At 48.5% G+C, this 21,114-nt stretch overlaps 1 protein-coding gene across 1 annotated transcript in view; it reads left to right on the forward strand.

Annotated features, from left to right (window-relative positions):
- The window catches only part of LOC119433495 (uncharacterized), a 69,488-nt gene extending 50,361 nt beyond the window's left edge, over window positions 1-19,127 (forward strand). The window contains exons 7-16 of the mRNA XM_049659436.1: window positions 1,810-2,698; window positions 3,600-3,761; window positions 5,832-6,006; window positions 6,738-6,886; window positions 8,944-9,089; window positions 9,164-9,257; window positions 11,687-11,834; window positions 12,507-12,807; window positions 14,782-14,915; window positions 15,449-19,127. Of these exons, the coding sequence (XP_049515393.1) occupies window positions 1,810-2,698; window positions 3,600-3,761; window positions 5,832-6,006; window positions 6,738-6,886; window positions 8,944-9,089; window positions 9,164-9,257; window positions 11,687-11,834; window positions 12,507-12,807; window positions 14,782-14,915; window positions 15,449-15,649 (2,399 nt within the window). The 3' untranslated portion in view covers window positions 15,650-19,127. The remainder of the gene's footprint in view (window positions 1-1,809; window positions 2,699-3,599; window positions 3,762-5,831; window positions 6,007-6,737; window positions 6,887-8,943; window positions 9,090-9,163; window positions 9,258-11,686; window positions 11,835-12,506; window positions 12,808-14,781; window positions 14,916-15,448) is intronic.
- Window positions 19,128-21,114: the final 1,987 nt, after the last annotated feature.

A 21,114-nucleotide genomic window follows, 5' to 3' on the forward strand; every position in this document is an offset into this window, starting at 1 on the left:
GTTAATTCTGACCGGCTAGGGTTCTTTAACGTGCACCTAACTCTAAATACATGAGCGGTTTTTTTATTTTTATTTTCTTTAACGCCCATTGAAATGCGGCCACTGCGACCGAGGTAGAATCCACAACGATTAGCTCAGCCGGGCAACCTCGTAGCCACTAAGCTACCGCGTCGGGTCTCGGAATAATTACGACCAGTAATCGAACCCAGGACATCGCACGTGCTTAGCAGCTGAACTCTACCGCCACTGAACCATCGCTGCAGATTTTTCGACAAGCAAATAATTGGAGCACAGGCTTCAAAGGACACATAAGAGCAATATAGGAAAGCATTTCAGACTGTCATAATATTTTTTTCAACTATCAGTTTTTAGTATCTTAATGGGAAAAGATTGATTTTTCGCATAGAGACCATGAATGACCATTTCCTATAAAACAACTCGCCGAAACGTGGCGCGCCGGTGCGTAAGTATGACGTCACAGATTGCGAACTATTTTCTCGTATTCGCACCGTTCTGGCGCGCAACATGTTCTCGAAGCTTCTAAGTTTGCGTCATTAATTCGTTCAGAATGCAATTTAACACTCCTCTACCTTTAAACAATTAAATAGCCTAGAGACACGAGCAAACGCCCTCGAAATTCGTGAGAATACCTTGTATGGCGCTCTATGGCCAGACCTCGCCCTTGTGCCATTAAATACCACATATCATCATCATCTAAATTTGTACAGCGATGGCGAGCTTGTACGGGAACCTTGAGGCAGCGACGCCACACGTTTTGGGTTATTGCGTCTTTTCCTGCTTAAGACGCATCCGCTGGCGGTTGCCATTTTGATATTGCATGCAGTAGCGTAACTTGCTGATACATCCTAACCTAACGATACTCTTTAGATGTTTTTAAAACGATGTGCGAACTGCTATAGGTAAATCCATGCTTTCGGTTGGCGCTACTGCATAGTGATGAAATACACGGCTTATTCTGGTTGATAACGTTAAAGCCCTGGCGCAAAATGGGACATACCAGGAAAGAGCCCACGCACACGCACTGGTTTGCGTTGCGTTGTTTTTTGTATTTGCGCTGCCTTTTGGTCACTATCCCAATTTAGTAAATACTGCCTACTCACCCCCGAAGAAGACCTTCTGGCGTTATACTAAAATCATGAACGCCATTAAGCCTCGTTTCCCCTATAGTCGCACTGAACGTTTCAGGGAACTGAATACTGTGCTCTTCCCCAAACTTAAAGCGAGGCACCGTCAGAAAAGTACGTTGCTGCGAACTCGTAGATACCGCGTTTGTTTCTTGATCCACCGTTCCACAGTTAAACTTCAAAAGTGTAAAATACCGATATCCAGATTATAATTAAGGCAGAGTTTAGAGATAAGGCGAACGACTAGATTACTCGTCTAAACGTGGCTTGTGCAGCAAGATACACTCTAACAGCAATAACAAGTGCTCGAAAGCACGTGTGGAGGATTTTACTGCATTTTTCGAGCATTGTTTTCGTAATCACCACGGTGAACATTCACTCTGCTTGCGGCCGAATAGTAGTGAGCTTCCTCCGTCGCGGAACTCCAGAGCACTCTCCGAATTGGAGTCACACATGTACAGGCAGTTATCTTCAGGATAGGAGTCGCCAGCTCATCCTTTGTTCTCGGAATATGGTGATGTACCACAATAATTTGAAGTGATTGTACACACCACCAGCATCCTGCGTTGGACGCGATGAGGTATAACGCCTCCTGGGCGCTACTAATCTTGCGATTAGCTCCTTCAACGCGTTCATTCGTGTGTTGCGTTCATTTCGCCAGCAGACCGGAGCGCCGGCCACGCCGGAGGCCACGGCTACGGACCTGGACTCAGCGGAGGGGGCGCGGCCGGCGGCGTTGGTGTAGCGGGAGGCGCCGTTCCTGGTTTCGGCACAGGAGGCGGCGGCTACGGTCCTCCGCCGCCGTCTCCTGGCTTCGGTGGCCACGTAGGCTCCGGCGGCCCGGGCGGCTACCACCACGGCTGGCACGGCATACACGGTACCCACCGGGGCTACCCGTCGCCCGGCGTACCCGGAGCTGGTGGCGGCGGCTACGACCCGCCCAGCTATCCCCACGGCCGCTGGCCTCCGACCAGCTATCACCCACTCCCGGGCCGCGGTTCCTCGATCGGTTCGTCGAGTGGTGGCTACGGGGCGTCCTCGGGAGGCTACGGTTCCGGAGTCTACTCCACGGGTAGCTACGGCGGCTACGGAAGCGGGTCTTGGAGCAGCGGCAGCGGTGGTTACGGCGGCACTTCCGTCGCCGGAGGGTTTTCGGGAGGCGGTTACGGGAGCGGCGGCTACGGCGCCAGTCCCTATGGTGGAGCTCCCGGCGGAGCTCCCGCGGCAGCGGGTGGCGTGGTGCCGCCGATCCACGGAGGTGCAGGGACGTTTCCCGCCCACCCGCCGCCTCCCCCGCCTCCCCACGTGCCCCACCAACCGCTCCCTCCCGTGGGGGGAGCGGTAGGCCCGCCGCCGCCACCGTTCGCGCCGCCGCTTCCGCCTGGCTTGGCGGAGAAGTGTAAGTTCTCGTCGGCCGTGTTCCGGCGCGTCGGCTACGGGACGAGGCTCAAGAGCTTCTACGTGAGGCGGGTGGTCCGCACCGAGCGGCTCGAAGAGTGCGAGCAGGCCTGCTCCGAAGCTCAGGACATTCACTGCAAGTCCTTCAACTTCAGGTAAGGACCAGGACTCATCTTCAATGGAAGTACTTGCCTGTTCCATCTTTAACTTCATTTTGAGAGCTTTCGTGCAGCACGATGGAACACGTTTTCTCTTCTTGTACCCAATAATAATCGACAACATAATTCACTGGTTTCAAAAATGAAATGAAATGTTCGGCAAGCAACCTCTCCTGCAAAAAGGGACAAATAGAAAGATAAATGAAAGGCAAGCAGGTTGAGGGAGTTGCAAGCAGTCCCTTTGGACTTGGGTAGTGCACGTCTCTCTAAGAATGTCTCGAAGTGGGCTGGTTATGATGACGATATGCGTTTTTCAATTCGGTGTAAAAGCCGATACATGACAGGAAATATAACGTCTCCGTGAAAGCAACTCCCCCTATGGGCGAAAACAGATGGCCCTAGGATTAGCACACATTTAATAAAGTGCAACTGTTTAGGAAGCGACCAAAGTTGTAGATGTTTGGGCCGACAGGATGAACCGAGGATTACGGTGTGCAGAACTTCGCTTTTGCTCCGCAACAAAACCGTCAAAACGCATTGAATTTTATTCAATCAAAGCGCTTTTGGACTCAAGCTTTTAAGATAAGCGAGGGCTACATCTTGTGAGTTACGTGAACCATTTGACGGTTTGGCCTCGGTGTTGGCAAACGAATTGGGATTTCCTAGCATCTAAAAAGCAGAGGAACCACTATGGGCGAGAACACGAAAATAGTTGGAAGGAACTTGTTGGGCCCCTGCTCCTCTCCTCATAAGTTGAGCCATGGTGACCCACGACGGTTACTTCACAGCGCCGAAACTAAGCAGGGACTTTCGATATATTTGACGCTAGGAAACACTGCTCTGCCTGTATACCTGCACTACATTCCTCCTTCGCACTGCGTCGCTGTACATGTTTCAGGGCATTCTTCCCGGACAACTGTGAGCTCAGCGACTACGACTCCCGACAGCTGCAACTCAGCAACCCGTCCCACTTCGACCAGAGCACGCAGTTTGACTACTACGAACGCGACGACCTCGGACACGGCCCTGGTGGTGCGGGAGGCGACTGCTTGGACGGCAAGTGTCTCCATATAAGTCTCAATAGTCGATCCACAAAAAAAGCAGTACACCTGCTGTTCACCTCCGAAAGGGAGCTGAACTAGTTGCAGTCCGCTCAGCAGATTAATGAAATTGGTCGACTAATGTAAATGCTAAGCTAATTACAGAATAAAAGCTAGTTGTTTCAAGGCTAAAATATTACCTTCGGCTGAACAGTGACATCGGGATGCCCTAAAAAATATGCCTAGATGCTCAGGCTTCATCCTGAAACCTGTGACACAAAGCTCGATCTGTACGGAGAGATAACAGTTGTTTCAAACACGCGAAATCACGTGAGGTCAGGCAAAGAAAATGCTGATGACACCTAAGTTAAGTGCTTCTTATGAGTTGTGAATGCGAATGTCCAATTGAACACCGCTGAGCGGTCCATTGATGACAGGTGGTGCCTTTCGGCTGCTTTGCTTCGTCGAGGCGCGCTTGTGACGTGGCGTCGCTGGCAATGGGAATTTTCCTGCCGTTTTGCTTTACAGACGACAGACGCCGGCTTTTTCGCTCAATGGGCCATTTGACGCTTTCGCATCAATTAAGCGAGTCTAACTGGCTAGCGCATCTATGCAAATTTTGTTTTAGTTGAACAGTGTACATATAACTCTGTAATAGTTATACTGTCATCGGCTTTCCAAAAGTCTTTCTCAAAATCACAGCCCCTAAACCAACGCCTTTGAGTGCAATACGGTTTTAAGCGAGATGTAGAGAGAACGTATAAGTACGCTATTTTGTGCTCCAGAATTTTTGGTGATGCTCAGGGTCATATGTACGAAGATCTGCTGTTAACATTGTTTGGAGAGCTATAAGTCTACAGGGGAACATTACGTTTACTCCTTGGCTCTATACCCTGTGGCTCGTCGATGTGATTCGCCAGGCATTGCTCATCCTGAAGCTGTGAAGCTGCGGTCGACCACCCCCGATCAGGAAGTGGTGGTGGTGGGAAGTGGGGCGGGTGGAGGTCAGAAGACGAGGGGAAGAGATGGACACACACAGAAGATGTTGGTTTGTATTGAGGTGTCCACCACGGCAGGGCGGTATTCTTGGGCAATCACTTTACGAGATTTCACGAGACTAGCGCCGGACGCGTTCGGCGTCTGTGAGCCACAGCGCCCTTGCACTGTGCCAACTGTGCTAAGACACAGCGTGCCAGGAACGCTGTCGCTCAGAGACGCCGACGCGCCTGGCGCTAGTCTCGCGGAAGTGAAAGGACCTCCGAAAATGATCGCCCAAGAATAGCACCTCAGATGAACTGACCTTTTGCGATGATATTTCTAAGCTATAGGTTTGAGCAGTGAATGTTTTACCACTTTGTGGTGTATCCGACCTATCTTGTTCTATACGCAAGGGACTCTTAGAGACGAATCAAACCATCATATGCGACTCCAAAAGGACAATCGCTAATTTTTCGAGAGGCAGCATAAGCGTCTGCGCGGCGCGAGTCTTGCGGGACTTCACAAGCGAAAAGGCTATTGAGCTCGTATGGGTCGCTGCCCATTTGGGGAATCAAGGGAATGAGGAGGCGCACTAGGTAGCCCGAGGTCTAATCAACCGGGAGGTGTGCCCCTCAGACGATCGGATCCTCTGGATGAGGCACCGACGGCATACCACGAAATAACAAACTACTACATGGAGAACAGGCGAATCTATCCGCCTCCAAACGCAAGCCTCACGCGAGCACAAGCCTCGATCCTGCGTCGAATCCAAACTAGTTCGTTCCCCAGCCCACATTGGCTGGCCATAATTACCAACGGGCAATGGAACCCAATATGTCAAAACTGCACAATTCAAACATTGGCTACCCAAAATCACATTCTTTGGGGGTGCGGGGGTTTACCCCCTTCCAAATCGCTCCTGCCAGCTCCATCACAACAGATGTGGGAGGAGCAGCTTAGAACGCCAGATGAAAGACGACAGCAAGCCCTTGTCGCCTGGGCCGAAAGGGTCGCTCCTCGAGAGGGGCCATCCTAGGACTCGGGCCTGGCAGACCTTGCGCGAGCAGAATTTTAATAAAGTTGTTACCACCACCATTCCGAATCGCAGTAAGCCAGACGTGCACGCCGGATGGGATGGAGTTTACTCTGAGAACCGTGGACGGCTTCTACGGCCGGATCTACACGTACGGCTTCTACGACTCGTGCTTCTACGACGGGAACGGAGGAAGCGTCAACGTGCTCAGGATAAGCCGGGCCAATGGGTTTCCCCGATGCGGCACCCAGCAGGTAAGCTGCAAGATTACTGTTAATAAACGTGGTATAATTGTGCATCTTCCACCACTGCTGCGCGTGTCATATAAGGAAACGGGGGCAGCGTCAGCTATTGAACTGCGTCTTGGGATATCCGGTTCGAATGTAGCCTACATTAGCCAATGTATAGATAATACGGTTTTCGAGGAACCCGTATGGGTTTCCTTCGTTGCAATTGCTACGATTGTGTTGATGCCTCATTTTCCATTTAAGATATATATTTATAATGAACAAACGACACAACTTAAAAGGTAATCGTCCAACGGAACGGGTCGGAAGCATTTCTAGCAGGGAAGTTCTGTAGTTTGGTCCGGTGTTTGCTCGCGCTGAACAGTAAGATGTTACGCCATGTGTGCAGGAGAATTTGGCATCACGTGTGATGCTGGCTACTCATTTTCTCTTTGGCAGACCGTAAACATCAAACCTAAACCGGTTGAAACAACCAACCAGAGTGTACTCAATTTTCCGTCGGATACTGGCGGGATTCGGGCGCTCCATTTTTGCATCACTATAGAAGTGAACATTGTAAAACTAAGACTTAGAACACACCTCATTTCTGGCAAGTCTGTCAAGACCCAATGCCTCTATACCAATTGATCGCAACTGCCGAAAGTAGAGCGGCGTGTTTCTTTGTATTTATCCAGTTCACGTTCGGTCAGCTAAACGACATCATTTCCTTTACATCGCCATTTATCATATTTTTGCAGTATGGCGACGTGATGACTAACATCGTCGTGGTCCAGTTCAACGACTACGTGCAGACAAGCAGGGACAAGAAATACAATCTCACGTGCTACTTCTCGGGACCTGGCGAAGCGGTTGTGACTTCTAACTACCTGGACACAAGGACGGACGGGTAAGTGCCGTGTTCTTCGTGAGAAAGTGCTTCTGAGATTACGGGCGTATAGGTATTGTTCAAAGCACACGGAACTCGTTAAAGTCACAACTTAGTGCTTGATTACCAGACGACTAAGCAGAACAAGTTGAGAGGTACTTCAACGTCTAGTTCACGTCGATCAAAGACAATGATTTCATGAGCGAGTTAGGGGTGATAATTGGTTGGAGTCGCTGCACACTACACAACATCGCGTCACCCGTCGCTTGAGGGGAGTAGGATGGCGTAGGATGGAGTAGGATCGGAATGTGAAAAATGTTTGACTGCAGTATCTGCGGTACATGTCCACATTTTTAGAATGCCGATATCGGCGGAGCGGCTGTAGGCTACACGGTCTTCGGGATCGGCCCGCATTTTAGACTGCACCATCTTGGGCATCAGCCCACGAAGGTGGCTAGAAACACACATACCTGATACGAAAAGAGGGGTTGACTCGCTAAGAAATACATTGCCTCAAAAACTTGCGCGGGCGCCTTCGCGGTTTGTGTCCCGAAAACAAATCTCGCAGAAAAAAAAAAAAATCAGCAGCAGTGGCGTTTGCCCCAATGAAGATTCAGCGGTCCTCTTGTATAGCAACTTGTGCTAATTACGCCACGTTACTGTGAGGCCTAATGCATTTTTGACTGAGAAGAACTTAGAACCACTAGCAAAAGGACAATTTTTGCAGTTACAATTTCGCAGAAAAAGAAATAAATTCATGAATCATTCATTCCACTGTGTGAAGGTGGATGACCACGCGAAGCTGTTTAGCGCACCACACAGATGCGACACAGAGTTTTGTGCAAAGGTATAGAACAGATTTATTGTCCTGATCGGTGTTCATCGTGACGACAGGTACGCACACACATTCGCGTATCGCCTCTGCATGTTATTAAATCTGTTCACGTAACACAATGAATGGCTCGTACCCCCTTAAGCAATGGCTCATAGCCCCGTAAACGCGGCCTCCCCATTACGATGACAGAAGAAGGGAAATGAAACTTTACGCTGGAATGATGAGCGGCAACGGAGTCAGCTGAGGAAGACGACGACGACGATGACGAACGCGTGAGCAATGGCACGAACGCGTTCGCGCGGTTGCGCGAGGGGCACCAACGAGCCAGCTGTGGAAGATGACGACGACGCTCGAACCATTGCTGATTATGACAGTTTTCCCGCGTTGACGCCATGGTCTAGCCATAGACAGCTTCGCGGTAAAAAGCGCAACGTTTACGCCTTCACAATGGCGAATTTTTCGAAACTTCGCGAATCTGTTCAATACCTTTGTTCAGAATTCTGTGTCGCATCTGTGTGGTGCGCTAAACAGCTTCGCATGGTCATCCACCTTCACACAGTGGAATGATTCATGAATTTATTTTTTCATTGGCGCTAACGGCGTGATCACATTGCGGAATTTTCACGGCGCATGAAAGTGCCCGCGCGCACGCGGTCATGACATTTTCTAAGCTTATCCAAACTAAATGCTACCTACCAGTATAGCGTTCCACGTCAATTACGCCACGTTAAATTAACTCTCGGCAAGAAGGCACTGCTAGCTGCACACCGCACGTTCTTTGTCAAAACGGTATGTGCGCGAAAAGTGATTGATAGCGGAATTTCCAAGGCGTTACACGAAATTGCTAGCGCGGTCGGGAGGTTTAACGCGTCATCTTGTACAGTTATCAACCACGAATACTATACCTAGCATTAGCAAGAAAGTACGACGTCCATAAAAGTAGGTTAAAGTGAACTAGTGGCGCAAAAGCACCGTTGCACGAGCACGTTCTCTCCCCTCCCTCCTTTTTTTCTCTCTCTGCTCGTCTTCAACCACTGTCCACCTCATTATCTTCACTTTCTCTCCTATTGTTCGTTCACTATTCGTGTTATACGGACCTTCTTTGAATTACAGCAATCAGGCGTTGTACCCTTTCTGATGGCAGTTGCCAGGCAGTTCTTTTCTTTCTCTTCTCTGTGATCGCTTTATGTTCGAAAACCTAATAACTATCATAATACCTCGTTTTCTGTCAAATCGGCCGCAGTCGGTACCCGACGCAGATAGAGCATCTACCGGCCCAGAACATCCTGACCTCGAACGTCCAGCTGCGCATCCTGTACCGTGGCACTCCAACAACCACCATCGCCGTAGGGGACTTGCTGACATTCAGGCTAGAGGCAAGGGGAAAGTGTAAGTGCAGCTCAAGAGGCACGCGACCGACGTACTGTGAGTTTAAAACGCGCTCTCTCACGCTATCTTCGCAGACCAATTCGATTTCTACAGCGACATCTTTGCCGCCAACGTGATTGCCAAGGACCCCTACTCCGGAAGACAGGTTCATCTCATCGATTCCAGAGGGTACGTACATGGGTGGTGTGGTAGTCTCAACTGCACATTTCTTTGCTCTTCATCGACGCTAATATATGACAGCAATGATTTGCGTGCTTGGCTCAGCGATTCACTGTGTTACCTAATCTCGCAGGCCCGAGCTGGACTCGTCCTAACAGTTTGCATCGATATTGCCAAAGTACCAGTCCTTGTGCTCGTGTCATAAGTGTAGAGAATATTATTGTATATTAATATTTACTTTAAAATATTACCGGCCGTTTTCTTACGCAATGTTTGCATTAAATGAAAGATTCAATCCATACAATTATTTTTTGAATGAGAACATGACATACAGGCAATAGGCCAAGTAAGAAAAAGAAAAGAAAATTTTATACATTTTTCACGAAGGGGACTTCGGGAGTTAAACCAATAAGCAACAGAACCCAACGTCTTTAGTCATTGAACTGGCAAGGGAGAAATTATGACGTGATTGGCCTTTTTTGTTGTTTTGTAGATTTATCTTTTCCTTTATTTCGTAGTGACATCAAACCAAGTTGCAAAACGTTTGAAAGAAAATTAGTCAAAATAATAGTGGCAAACATTTTTGTGGATCTGGCAATTTAAGGAGGGTAAAGTCGGAAACGCCGTGCGTTTGACACTCTTGATAACGCGTAGAGAAATATTGCACCGGGAACTCAATGAACAACCATTTTGCCGATGAAAATTTCCGAGCGTTTTGCGTAGAGTGTTCTCCATGTACGGAATGCTGCCGATGTAAAGAAAGAAAGAAAGAGAAAGAGAAAGAAAGAGAGGAAGAGAGAGAGAGAGAAAGGAAGAAAATTGTTGCAGTAACGATACAGACGACGATTGTCAAAGTAAGCGAACATTTGTGCGGACCGCAGAAATAAAATGGACAAACTGGCCTTACTTCGGAGGTGTAGATGACATCGATTACCGGTGTTATTGCGATGCTGGCCCAATTTATCGCAGAGATGTCATGACAGTGGGACGGCATCATGACAGCGAGACAACGACAACCCCGACGACATGACGATATTGGCGTCACGACGACAGAGATGATGACAGCGCGACGACGCCGGCATGACGACAACGAAATGACGTCAGCGTGACGTCGATGACCCGGCAACGGCCGCGCACCTGCGCTTTGTTCTCCTCTCGTTTACTCCGCGGAGGTCAGATACTCCTCCGACCATTCGCTTGAAAATCACGCAGATCCCACGCACTGTGGCAGTCGGTCCGTAGGCGAAGCTGCGGTGAGCCGGCAAATCGACAAAACGGCGCATCTCGGAAATAGAAGTGCTGCGGAATTGGGGCGACGAACGCTCCCTGCAATCGCCAGCCGAGGCGGCGAAGACACGCGACACACAGCCACTACCGACCATGGCGTGTTAATCTTGAGATGCCGCAAAAATCTCGCACGAGAGCACGTGCTTCTCAAAGAAGGCGCGTGCAATTTGGTTGCCCGATAACTCTTCCCTTTGCATAGGCTCAAAAAGTCCGGCTGCCGGCCAAGAAAGCGGGCGCAAGAGCCAGAGAAAGCTATCCGCTTTTAAAAGCTTTCCACTGCGTCCGAGTTCACCACTTCGTAAAGTATAGCAAGTTCGCTTCAAAGGCAGCATCGCTTTTGTTGCTCACTTTGTTCAATGGCGCGTAGCATACAGTATACACTCGCGTCTCTATACCCCCTGTACTCTCAAAACATCCTGGACTTGAAGCTCTTCCTCCACTTCACTCCACGGACGGACGGACGGACGGACGGACGGATGGATGGATGGATGGATGGATGGATGGATGGATGGATGGATGGATGGATGGATGGATGCTATGATCCTCCCCTTTGAAGCGGGGCGGTGGGTCGCGCCACCAAGCTCTATTTATTATTGTGCCTAATGTACTACCTATATTTTAAAAACAAAACAAACAAAAAAGAAACACACACACTGAGAAATATTCTCAGCATCAAACTTTCTGAACCACTATCGGGAACATTGTTTTTGTACGCCTCCGTTGTTTGTGGTCTCCCTACTTTTCTGCTACCAAACCTCCTAAAACCTAAAACCTTTAGGCAAACCTAAAAATCGATTGCCTTTTACTAATCTCTACTGCAGATATGTTTACTTTCCCCCTGCTATCCCAGAAAGCAAGGGCTTTAAGGAGGCCAGAGGAGCCTAAACCGACAGCTGGGCATATATTTTCGCAATCTAATAAAACATGTTCCAATCCACCCAGCTGAGTACAGCGCCGCCCCTCGGCTGAATGAGACGCTACTGTTCTTAAGCATTGCAATGTGGTGCAAATGAAGCGCAGTGACCACTTCTGTCGAATGGCGGCGCTGCCGTCTACTTTCTTCAGTCGAGGTGGGGTGTCGAAAGGAGGGACGTTCTATGGCATACGTGAGTGTATGTCTTCATTGGTTGCAACGGCTGGCTTTCTCGCAGTTGCCCCGTCGACTTGTACGTGTTTCCCGAGCTTCACAAGGCTCCAGACGGTGCGCTGGAGGCCGAGTTCTACGCCTTCAAGATACCGGACTCAAACCTGCTCGTCTTCCAGGCGACAGTGCGGACATGTCGCGGCCCTTGCGAGCCGGTAAGATTTTCACGATTCCCTTATTTGTTATGCTTGGCCGCGCGTGGTGCCGAAATACACAAGAAATCTACTCATTGCACAAGCAGGAAATTCCAGACACTGCCCGATTCCGCCATGTTGTCGAAATCCACTATGTGTCGACGCTTGGGCCAATCAGAGACGGCATAGCGACCCTGTGAGCCAATCACATCAGACAAGATGGCGAAACTGAGAAGGTCTGATGTCATCGGGAGATGTTGATTTATATTCTTTGGGCAGGGGATCGGAAGGGGGGGGGGGGGGTGGCGGCAGGAATTAGCGAACAAGGTTGAATTATCTGCATGAGATTTTCACTTTTATGGCTCTGTACAAGTTCTCTGTCTTGAAATTATCCCATTATTTCGTGCTGCGATGCCGCCCAACAGGGAGTTTTAGATTTTGCGTATGCAAATGGGTTTGGGTACTCAAAGGAACCTTTGAGTACCCAAAAGGAGTGGCTTGCGTTCTTTTGTGCTCATTTGGGGTTCTTTCGTACATATTTTCTGCGTTGTTCTGTAAGCCCGGTGGTTTGCTCACCATAACTATATGCGAACGCGAAATGTAAAACTGCCTAATAGCAGGTTTTTTTTTTTTTTTCGCCTGTAAGGCCACGGAACGGTGAATTAAAGACAACGCATATCGTACCTTCGCCAGGTGATTTGCAGCGACCGTGGCCGGCCCGGCACGTTCCCTTCGTGGGGCCGCCGGAAGCGTGCCGTGCCCCAACAGCCCAGTGCGCCGGCTGCCGTCGCTCTGCCCACGATGAAGATGAGCAACACCACCAAGGCGGCGGCGGCGGCAGCAGTCGCGACTGACGGCGTAGGCCAGTCGCCGAAGCCCGCGAAGAACGCCACCAAGGCCACAAACTCGAGCGAAGAGGAAGCCGAGGAGGTGCACGAGCTGCTGCACGTGTATCTCTCGCGTGCCGACATTCCGCACGACGGCCCGTCCGCACGTAAGTCTTAGGCGATATGTGCCATTTACGTAATTTACGTAATTTTACGTAAGGAGCTAGAGTGCCGCCATCGTGCTTAGTTGAAGGGACACTCTCAAGCGGTCCTTTAATCTCTAACTCGCTTTTGAAGCACTAAATCAGTTTATACCGATAAAATAATCTTCAACACTCTACTTTCAGTAATTCCGCGGTGACATTCGAAGAGAAAATGAAGGACCATGTATTATTTTTTTTAATGACAAGTAACGCATACTGCGTAATATACAAGAAAAAAAAAAGGGGGGGGGGGGGGGGGGGGGCAAGAAGACAGGATGTGAGCGCAGTTTTTTTTTTTTTCTTTTTTGCGTTGGGTCCTATTTTCCTTTCCACCCTTTCTTGTTTGTATTTGTTTTTGTTTTTTTTTTTCGCAGTTTACGTTACTTGTTCTGTATTAAACAACTATAGCCCTCAACAGAGCACTTCTGAAACATATATTTTTTTATTTCGCGCCGAAACCACAGCGCCGTTACGTCAGTGTGACGTCGCGGATTTCGAAGTAACGTCAATTAAAAGAACACTTTGTTTTAAAAAATCACATTCTGAGCTTCACGTGTGAATACCACGATCTGGTTAAGAGGTTGAGGTACGCCGTAGTGGCGTGCCTCCAGATTAATTTTGACCACCTGGGGTTCTAAATCTACGTTCATGCGGTTTTTCGCATTCATCTCAATAGATTTCAAGAACAAAAATAAAACAGCATTACTCAGCGCCGTAGGACATGGGCACGGAAAGATAAAATTTCGGAGGAAGGGGCCATTAAGTCGACCTCGCCCTGCAATCTGCTGGGCTCCTGGTTAACTCAGGCTGCGGTAGAACGATCGCATAGGAAAGGTGAAGGTCCAGGGTTCGATGCGTCGGACCACGAGAAGTTCGTCAACTGCGAAGTATTCTATCCGAGAAAAACCGCCGTACACTGCTTCTGTGTTGTTCTCCTTTCTTTTTCTTTTTTTTTTTGAGACGGCCTCTATTTGTTACGCACTGTTTGCCTCAGCGAGAAGTCCGCCCCCATAAAACATACACATTGCGCTGTGTGTGTATCTTCGTTCCTTGCTTTTGTCCGTGTCTTTCACGCGCAACGTTACGGGTTCTAATGGCACACAACAGGCCCAAATAGCAACCTCAAGCCAATTCGCAGGCGACACAGTTTTGAGTTGGTCTGCCTACGCCGAGTTAACCACCTGAGCTGTTGGCAGCGCGAGGGCGAATAGTCCGACGACTTGAAAAACAAGATTATCGACGATCCAGCTCCGTGCCTTTCTATACCTTGATTTTTTTTTAGGGGCGAAGCTCCTTATAGCGGCACCCGTTCCGTCCCCGTCGTCGTAGTAGTAGTGTGTAACCAGTAGTGTGTAACCAGTCTGAGAAAAATGAGAAAAAAATTCCGAAGTTGTGTCCGTAGCGCGGAATCGAACCAGGGACCCCTCGCTTCCGAGCGCGCGGCGTTAGCCCACTACGCCACGAAGCGGACATGGACACACGCACCACGATGGCAATAAATACCCAACATTAACGAAAGGCCGCGTTTCTAGCGCATTTCTAACGCGTTTGTGCTAGCGCGTTACGGCCCGTGTAAGAAGCTGGTGTAAGACGCTGTGGCCTCTCCGCCTTACCTTCAACGCGTTTCGAACGCGCTGCCCAAAGCGGTGGCAAGTCAAGTTCAAGTCGAGGAGCGTTTATGAATACGGGGGGTATACTCTCTCAGCAGTCATGTGATGGCGTCGGCAAACGCGGTGCACGTTCCGGCATGTGTAAATGGCTGCGTAAGACGCTGTGGCCGCTCCCCCTTACTAGAGAGTACTGCACGTTTCTAACGCGTTTGTGCTAGCGTCCCCTTAAGCGGGAGATCCGATGATTCCCTCCGGAGCTTCGCCCACTCATCATCATTCACCCCGTGGATATGCTGTGATTTTTTTTTTTTTACCATTCTCTCGATAGTCTACAAGAAGCCGACAGTGTGCGTCGCCCAGTCCGGCTACTACGCCCTGGTGGTGGTACTCGCCATCCTCATCTGCGCGCTCGTGGGGGTTGCCATGGGAGCCACGTTCTACGTCCGAAGGGTCAAGCTACAGGTAAATGCTCCCTCTGCCAGTCCTCCCGAATAAGACCCTTTGGCCTTGGGCGTGAGATTCACAGTTATGCTTGAATGAGCACTGACATGGCCTGTTGAGCATCTTGCCCCGCGACACCGAGTTGATCAACGTGTGGTGGGTTGCTGCTGCGCAAGAGCAAGCATTTTAAATAGAACATAACAATTAACCTCCCCCTTACTGCTTTCTTTGGCTTTATTATCTGTAACATCGTATGGCTGTGACTACAGAAGAATAGAGCCCCGCCAGTAAGTACTACCGTTTCATCCATCTTGCCTCTTGCCACGTTGATTCCGTCCTTACTAAGAAAAAAAAATGTATATCACAAAGCTAACAGGAGAAAGTGACGCTGACTGCACGCCTGCTAAAGGCATCGGCCTATAAGGGTGTGCCGTGAAGCGAGACGTCACGTGTCATTTTCGATTGCCTGCGCAATCACCGCAAATTTTGTAAAATCATGTTGGTATGACACCCACAAGACGTATTTTGTTGTTTTTCTTCCTTTCCGCCCAAAGGTGAAGGAGGCCCAGGCCGGACTGACTTCGCCCAGTCCGTGCAGCATGTACGTGTCCCAGTTCCAGCCGGCTCCTCCGGTCTCCAAGTTCGAAGACCCGAGCGAACCGATTTACACGGACCCTTCGCTGTTCGAGAGGTCCCGGTCTCTGCGAAGCCTGACCGTGTCGCACGTCGGCAAACTGAAGGGCGACTTTGACTGATAGGCGTCGACGGCATTTGACCGGTGTGAACGAGCTGCGTGAGCTTGACAGCTTAATCCGACCCAACCGAGCGACGAAGGAACGAAGTCGAAAACGAACAATGCGGGATTGTGTTCTCGGAGAACTGGTTTCCTCTGCAGCGCGCAAAATATCACAGAAAAAAGTAACGAAGTGTATGTATATTAAGGGAATTTCAGTCGCCCTTGCTTTTATTGTTAACTGACGTGCTTATTTTGTACAAAGTAATATAAGTATATATACAACAGGCTAAAAAAAACTATCACAGATGGAAGACTGTGACACGGTTCTCTCTGCACAAGTTCAGCTTGCTTCACACGGTGTTGCATAAAAATCACGCACTTTGTTTTTGCTCTGTTTTGTTCAGACGCTAGCAATACAAAATAAAATTACGTTTATTGATCGAATCACACTAAAGAAATACTCCGAAGCATTTTATCAGTGCTCCATTATCAAAGTAGATCCGTCATCCCATTATTTGAATATTCCTGATTTTTCGTAAGTGAATAACTGTGCCGTGAAGATATACCTTATATCATTGCATTCCAAACCACTCCTGTGAAAGTCTATTGAACTCTCTCGTGGCTATCGGCGGTTAAGCCACTGTCGTCTTTCCACAGATATCGCAGTGTGCGGGAAGAGAGGAGATAAACACATATTGTTCCCGACGATAGTTTTATTCCCTTGTGTTTGTCTGCTTCGGGAAAAATGTGTTATAGAAGTATAAGTTAAACGTGCAAGTGAAGCCAGCGGTGAAGCTTTTGTGTAGTAAGGCGCCGTCAATGTCACATGACTGTATTATCGCACCTCGGATAAGACTGTGCACAGCTGCCTTCTGGCTATTCAATTCGCGTGCAAAACTTAAGTTTGCTTGATTTCTGTAGTGTTCATGTTCTCTTTTGAACTGTCTGTTGCTTGGCTAAGATACCGAGCACAAACAACCGCTGCAAAAATATGTGCGAGTGACAACCACTGGAATTGGAACACAAATGCACTGAAATCTGTCATACAACAAGGGATAACGAATGCCCCCACGACACACACGTACTCAATCTTTCTCTTCCGTTAAAAGAAGCGTCCCGGTGGCTTGGCATGTAGGTGGGACTCTGGCGACTTCTTCTATTTTTTGCCAAGCCGTATAAGCGCGCTTAGTGTCCGAAGCTGTACTTCCACTCGTCTTCCATTTGCTATGCTAGTGACAGTTACCAGAGGAAAGGAATTGACGGCAGCGCTTCGGTACCACGTCTATGGGGAGCCAGCGCTGGTACGGAGGCGTTACAGCAGTTGCGTACACTGAAATAGGCTTACACCCTCCGGTACGGATGCAACAAAAATGGCACCACATTAGAGAGTTTTAGTTTAGGGGACGCAACCGGCTAGCGTACGCAATATCTAGGGGCCAGGGTATTGCGCATGACGCATATGCGACTGAAGTGTTGAGTCCAACATCTCCCATTTTCGGGACATATCAAACTCTATTTCTGAAGCTCTATTTTGCGCGATAACACACGTGTGCGAAGGAGCGCACGCGCTCCTACGCTCAAGCACGCTGGCGCCCAATCAGGTTGGAAGATGGCCACACCTGCCACAAGACCCCCCCCCCCCCCCCCCTTCCCCCCATGGGCTACTGAAAAATATTTCCTCCACTTGCTAGGCTGTGTGTTACGGCGCTGCTGTCGACGCGCGAAGTTTGAGCGCTGGTTGTTGATATTATCCTGGCTGTCTCACTTCTTATGTTAAACTTGCGGCGCAGAAGGATCTCGACAACGTGTGGGCACTCGTGAAAGCGTCTCGTGACTGGATAAATAGAACGAGATGGGAATGCGGGCGTGAGGGGCAGACATAACGTTCGGACGACACAGCCTCTGATTATGCATGCGTGCGTTGTTTCTACACGCGATAAGATAGCTCGTTCAAATAGCACGTGCGTTTATTCCGTCCTTGACATTTATTCAGTTTAGCTTGCTATCTAAGTTGCGTTAAGAGGGGGAGAGATAAAGCTGGTGCGTAGCCTACATGCGAAATATTTCCATATGCGACAGAAATTGTGGAGTCCAACAACTCCCATTTTCGAGACATCTCAAGATAGTTATGTTTGTCGTCTTCAAGACGTTTTCCGCACTCTCAGCCGGTTCTCTCTCTCTCTCTCTTTTTCTCACCGCTGGCAATATGTTTCCCAGTTCTGCGTACTAAGAGCCGGGCGTTGGCTGGCTTCTAACAAGTCGCTGTTTTTATACATCAGGTATTTTTTTTCTTAAAATAATTATGGCCTTCTGCATATTTTGACATCCTTAATTGAGTCCGTCTGCTTCGTGACCTCTTGAGATGGCCTGGAATGTCACACTCTTGTGAATACGTCTTGCCCGTTGGAAACGCGAAGAGCACAATGTGCCATGCGAAGCAAAACTGAGTACGGCGACAGCATTTCGATTTGTTTTTCACCGATGTCTTAAACACAATTAGTGCCGTCTCTCAATACGTGCATTGATATTTTCCCTGCGTATTGTCAAATCAATTTCTATCGAGCTGGATTTTCAAAGAAACTGACGAAGCAACTTATGCGCCTTGGCTTACTTCTGTTCTGTAAATACCTTATGCGAGCGATGCACTCACACCGCGGCGACCTCTGAAGGCACTTTATCAGCGCGCTTCAAGGCGAACTGATGACAATTTTAATAGAGGTGACAACGGAAAGAAGCACTGCGCACGCCCCATGAAGAGCTTGAAGCAGTTGGCTCTGGACAGTATGTAATTAGGAGGAACGCGCGGTTGGTCGCTCATCATTAATTTACGCGCATTCATCCCTATATTTACAAACCTGTGATGTAGATCGGTGGGAGTAACCAGGATCGGTATAACGTAGGGATGCCGTAACGCGATTCGATGCCTTTCTCAGCATCTACCGTTCATGAGCGGCCAATCACGGAGATAACGTAAGCAGAGCGCAGCTCATACCACTGTTGAACTACTAAGGACGTAAAAGAATAGCATTGAAATAGAATCGCTATAACAGACCAGACGTTATTTGGCGTTTCTCGACCGAATTTCGTTGTACACTAGATAAGGGCTAGAATACTCACCGGTGACAGGCCATAAATCTCGGTATCGAAATATCTCACTTATTACCTTCCCATAACCACGTGACCAGGTTAGCGGTGAATGATGTCCGTTATCAACGTTGCACTGCAAGGGCTAGCGCTTTTTCACGTGTTTTGCTTTATCACGCTATCGCTCGTAATTGCAACCGGAAATTGCCCAGAGTGTGTCCTAGATTATGTGCTACAGCATGCTTCATTTTGTAGCGGCCAGTGCAATGTTTTAATCGAAGATAATATATACGAACATCAAACGTTTTGCCTTGCTGTGCGCGTAGTTAAAGCTCAGCCCGTCTTGAGTCTTCACTTTTACGCAAGCGCTGTGACATTTTGTTGATGTAACCGAATAAATGCCGTGGATAAGATCTTAGTCTCTGAGCATCTTCTTCGTCACCATATTTCTGTGTATAGGCGGGCACGTTTGTGGGCCTCGAGGGATTTTACCTAGGGTAATAAACAGTGAAAGGTCCATGCTTGGCAAAAAGCTGAAACCGTAAGGAGAAATTAAGCTTGTCGAGCATGCAGCCTATAGTTCTCTACCCACATTCGACAAAGGCACTTGTCGTTCCCTGAATCACTGTGCAAACTTTTAGCAGATTGCAAACTTATAAGAATGCTTGTTCTTGAAGCCTCCGAGATAAATATAAGCTCGATTGCTCAAGTATGGTCGTCGGCGTGCGGCCAACATTACAAAAGGTAACTAAACACTGAAAGTTCAACATTGTGGAAACAGCTCGCTGAAGATGCAACAAGAGTTTCGGCTCATCGAGTCTCAGCAGTCGATTCGAGTCCCCACCACCACGAGCGCAAACAAACAATCGACAACCACGCTTCTGATCCGCGTACTCATTATGCAAACATTTGGCAGAATTCAAGCTTTAAAAAAGGCACCTCAAGGCCTCCTAGATAAATCGAAGCACGATTGCCGAAGACTTCAGCACAGACTAATTGTCGGCGTGATTCATGCGTGATGCTGCAAAAGTTAGAATCTTGACGCAGGTATGAGTAGCAAGCTGTGACGCTGTCCCAACTGCGATTGTCCTCGTTAAAACAGACGAATGAAGCTGAAATGCTGTCACCAGGTAAATTTCGAACTCGCAACAATCGGCTACGTTTCAAAGACGAAGTCACTTGCCAATGGCTAATGAAAGAATAATTTCAAATTAGACCCACGAATACGAATCACTAATCTACTAATCACTCGGGTAAAGGGGAGGGGATAAATCACAACAAATTACAGATAGTAGGATGAGTGACTATGAAATAATGTAGTGAGATAAGCAACTTCTGTGCGATAACGTACTTGATTGGTGTTACTGACACAGATCAAGTACGCTATTGCACTTTATCCGACACACCCGTATCATGTTAGTGCAGTTAGACCTCCTCCAGTCCACTTGGAGGAGGTCTCGGACGCCCCGAGTTCTATACAGCCAGTGTCCAGTTCCTTGCGAGGGTGTTATTTTACACGAGTACGTATCGGTCAGTAAACTTCGCGTGCTCCACATAGATAATAAGAATTCGCTTTATCCAGGTTCATCAGATTCGGGTTTGACTGCTGGCACAAGAATTAACAATATATATATATATATATATATATATATATATATATATATATATATATATACAAGAACGCGATGTATACGACATGTGTATACACAAAACTATATAAAAGCTTGTATACTAAAAGAGAACCAACATCAGTGCTATATGTCTCTTACATCCTGGCAATCCTTCTAAATAGGCCGCGGCGGTTAAAGTTTTCAGCGAAGTGTTCACAAACGAATAAAGTTAAAAAAACAATTCAACCCCCAGTTCAAGTCGATGAAAGACAAAGTCTTCCTGGGCAAGTTGCGGGTGAGAATGGAATGGGGTCCATGTTATAACTACAGTATCTGCATTTCATATTCCACTTTTGCTATGTTCACACGATGCTTCAAGCCCGGCGTTTCAAGCCTTGCATCATCACACGATGCTTCCAAGACTGTCAAGCGCGGCGTGCCGGCAGCGGTGACGTCAAAATCACAGCGGCTTGCGCGGGAGCATCCACATCAGATTCTGTGGCAGTTGGGCAAGGTAGGATGACGTCATGTATCGAAGTGCACAGGCCTTGCTTGTGCTTTCTAGGAGGCGTTGGTTAAGATTATATGACGAAAACAGACAGCGAAGCTTGTCGGGATGGGCGATTGCACGTCAACATGTCATGGACAGCACGTGCCGACGACTTCTACCGAAGGCGCCAACGACTTCTGTCGCCGTAATGGGGAGGCCGCGTTTACGGGGGTATGAACCATTGCTTAAGGGGGTATGAGCCATTCATTGTCTTACGTGACGGACAGATTTAATTTTGAA

This window comes from Dermacentor silvarum, chromosome 11 (assembly GCF_013339745.2).
Source record: "Dermacentor silvarum isolate Dsil-2018 chromosome 11, BIME_Dsil_1.4, whole genome shotgun sequence".
In the NCBI taxonomy this organism is placed as follows: Eukaryota; Metazoa; Arthropoda; class Arachnida; order Ixodida; family Ixodidae; genus Dermacentor; species Dermacentor silvarum.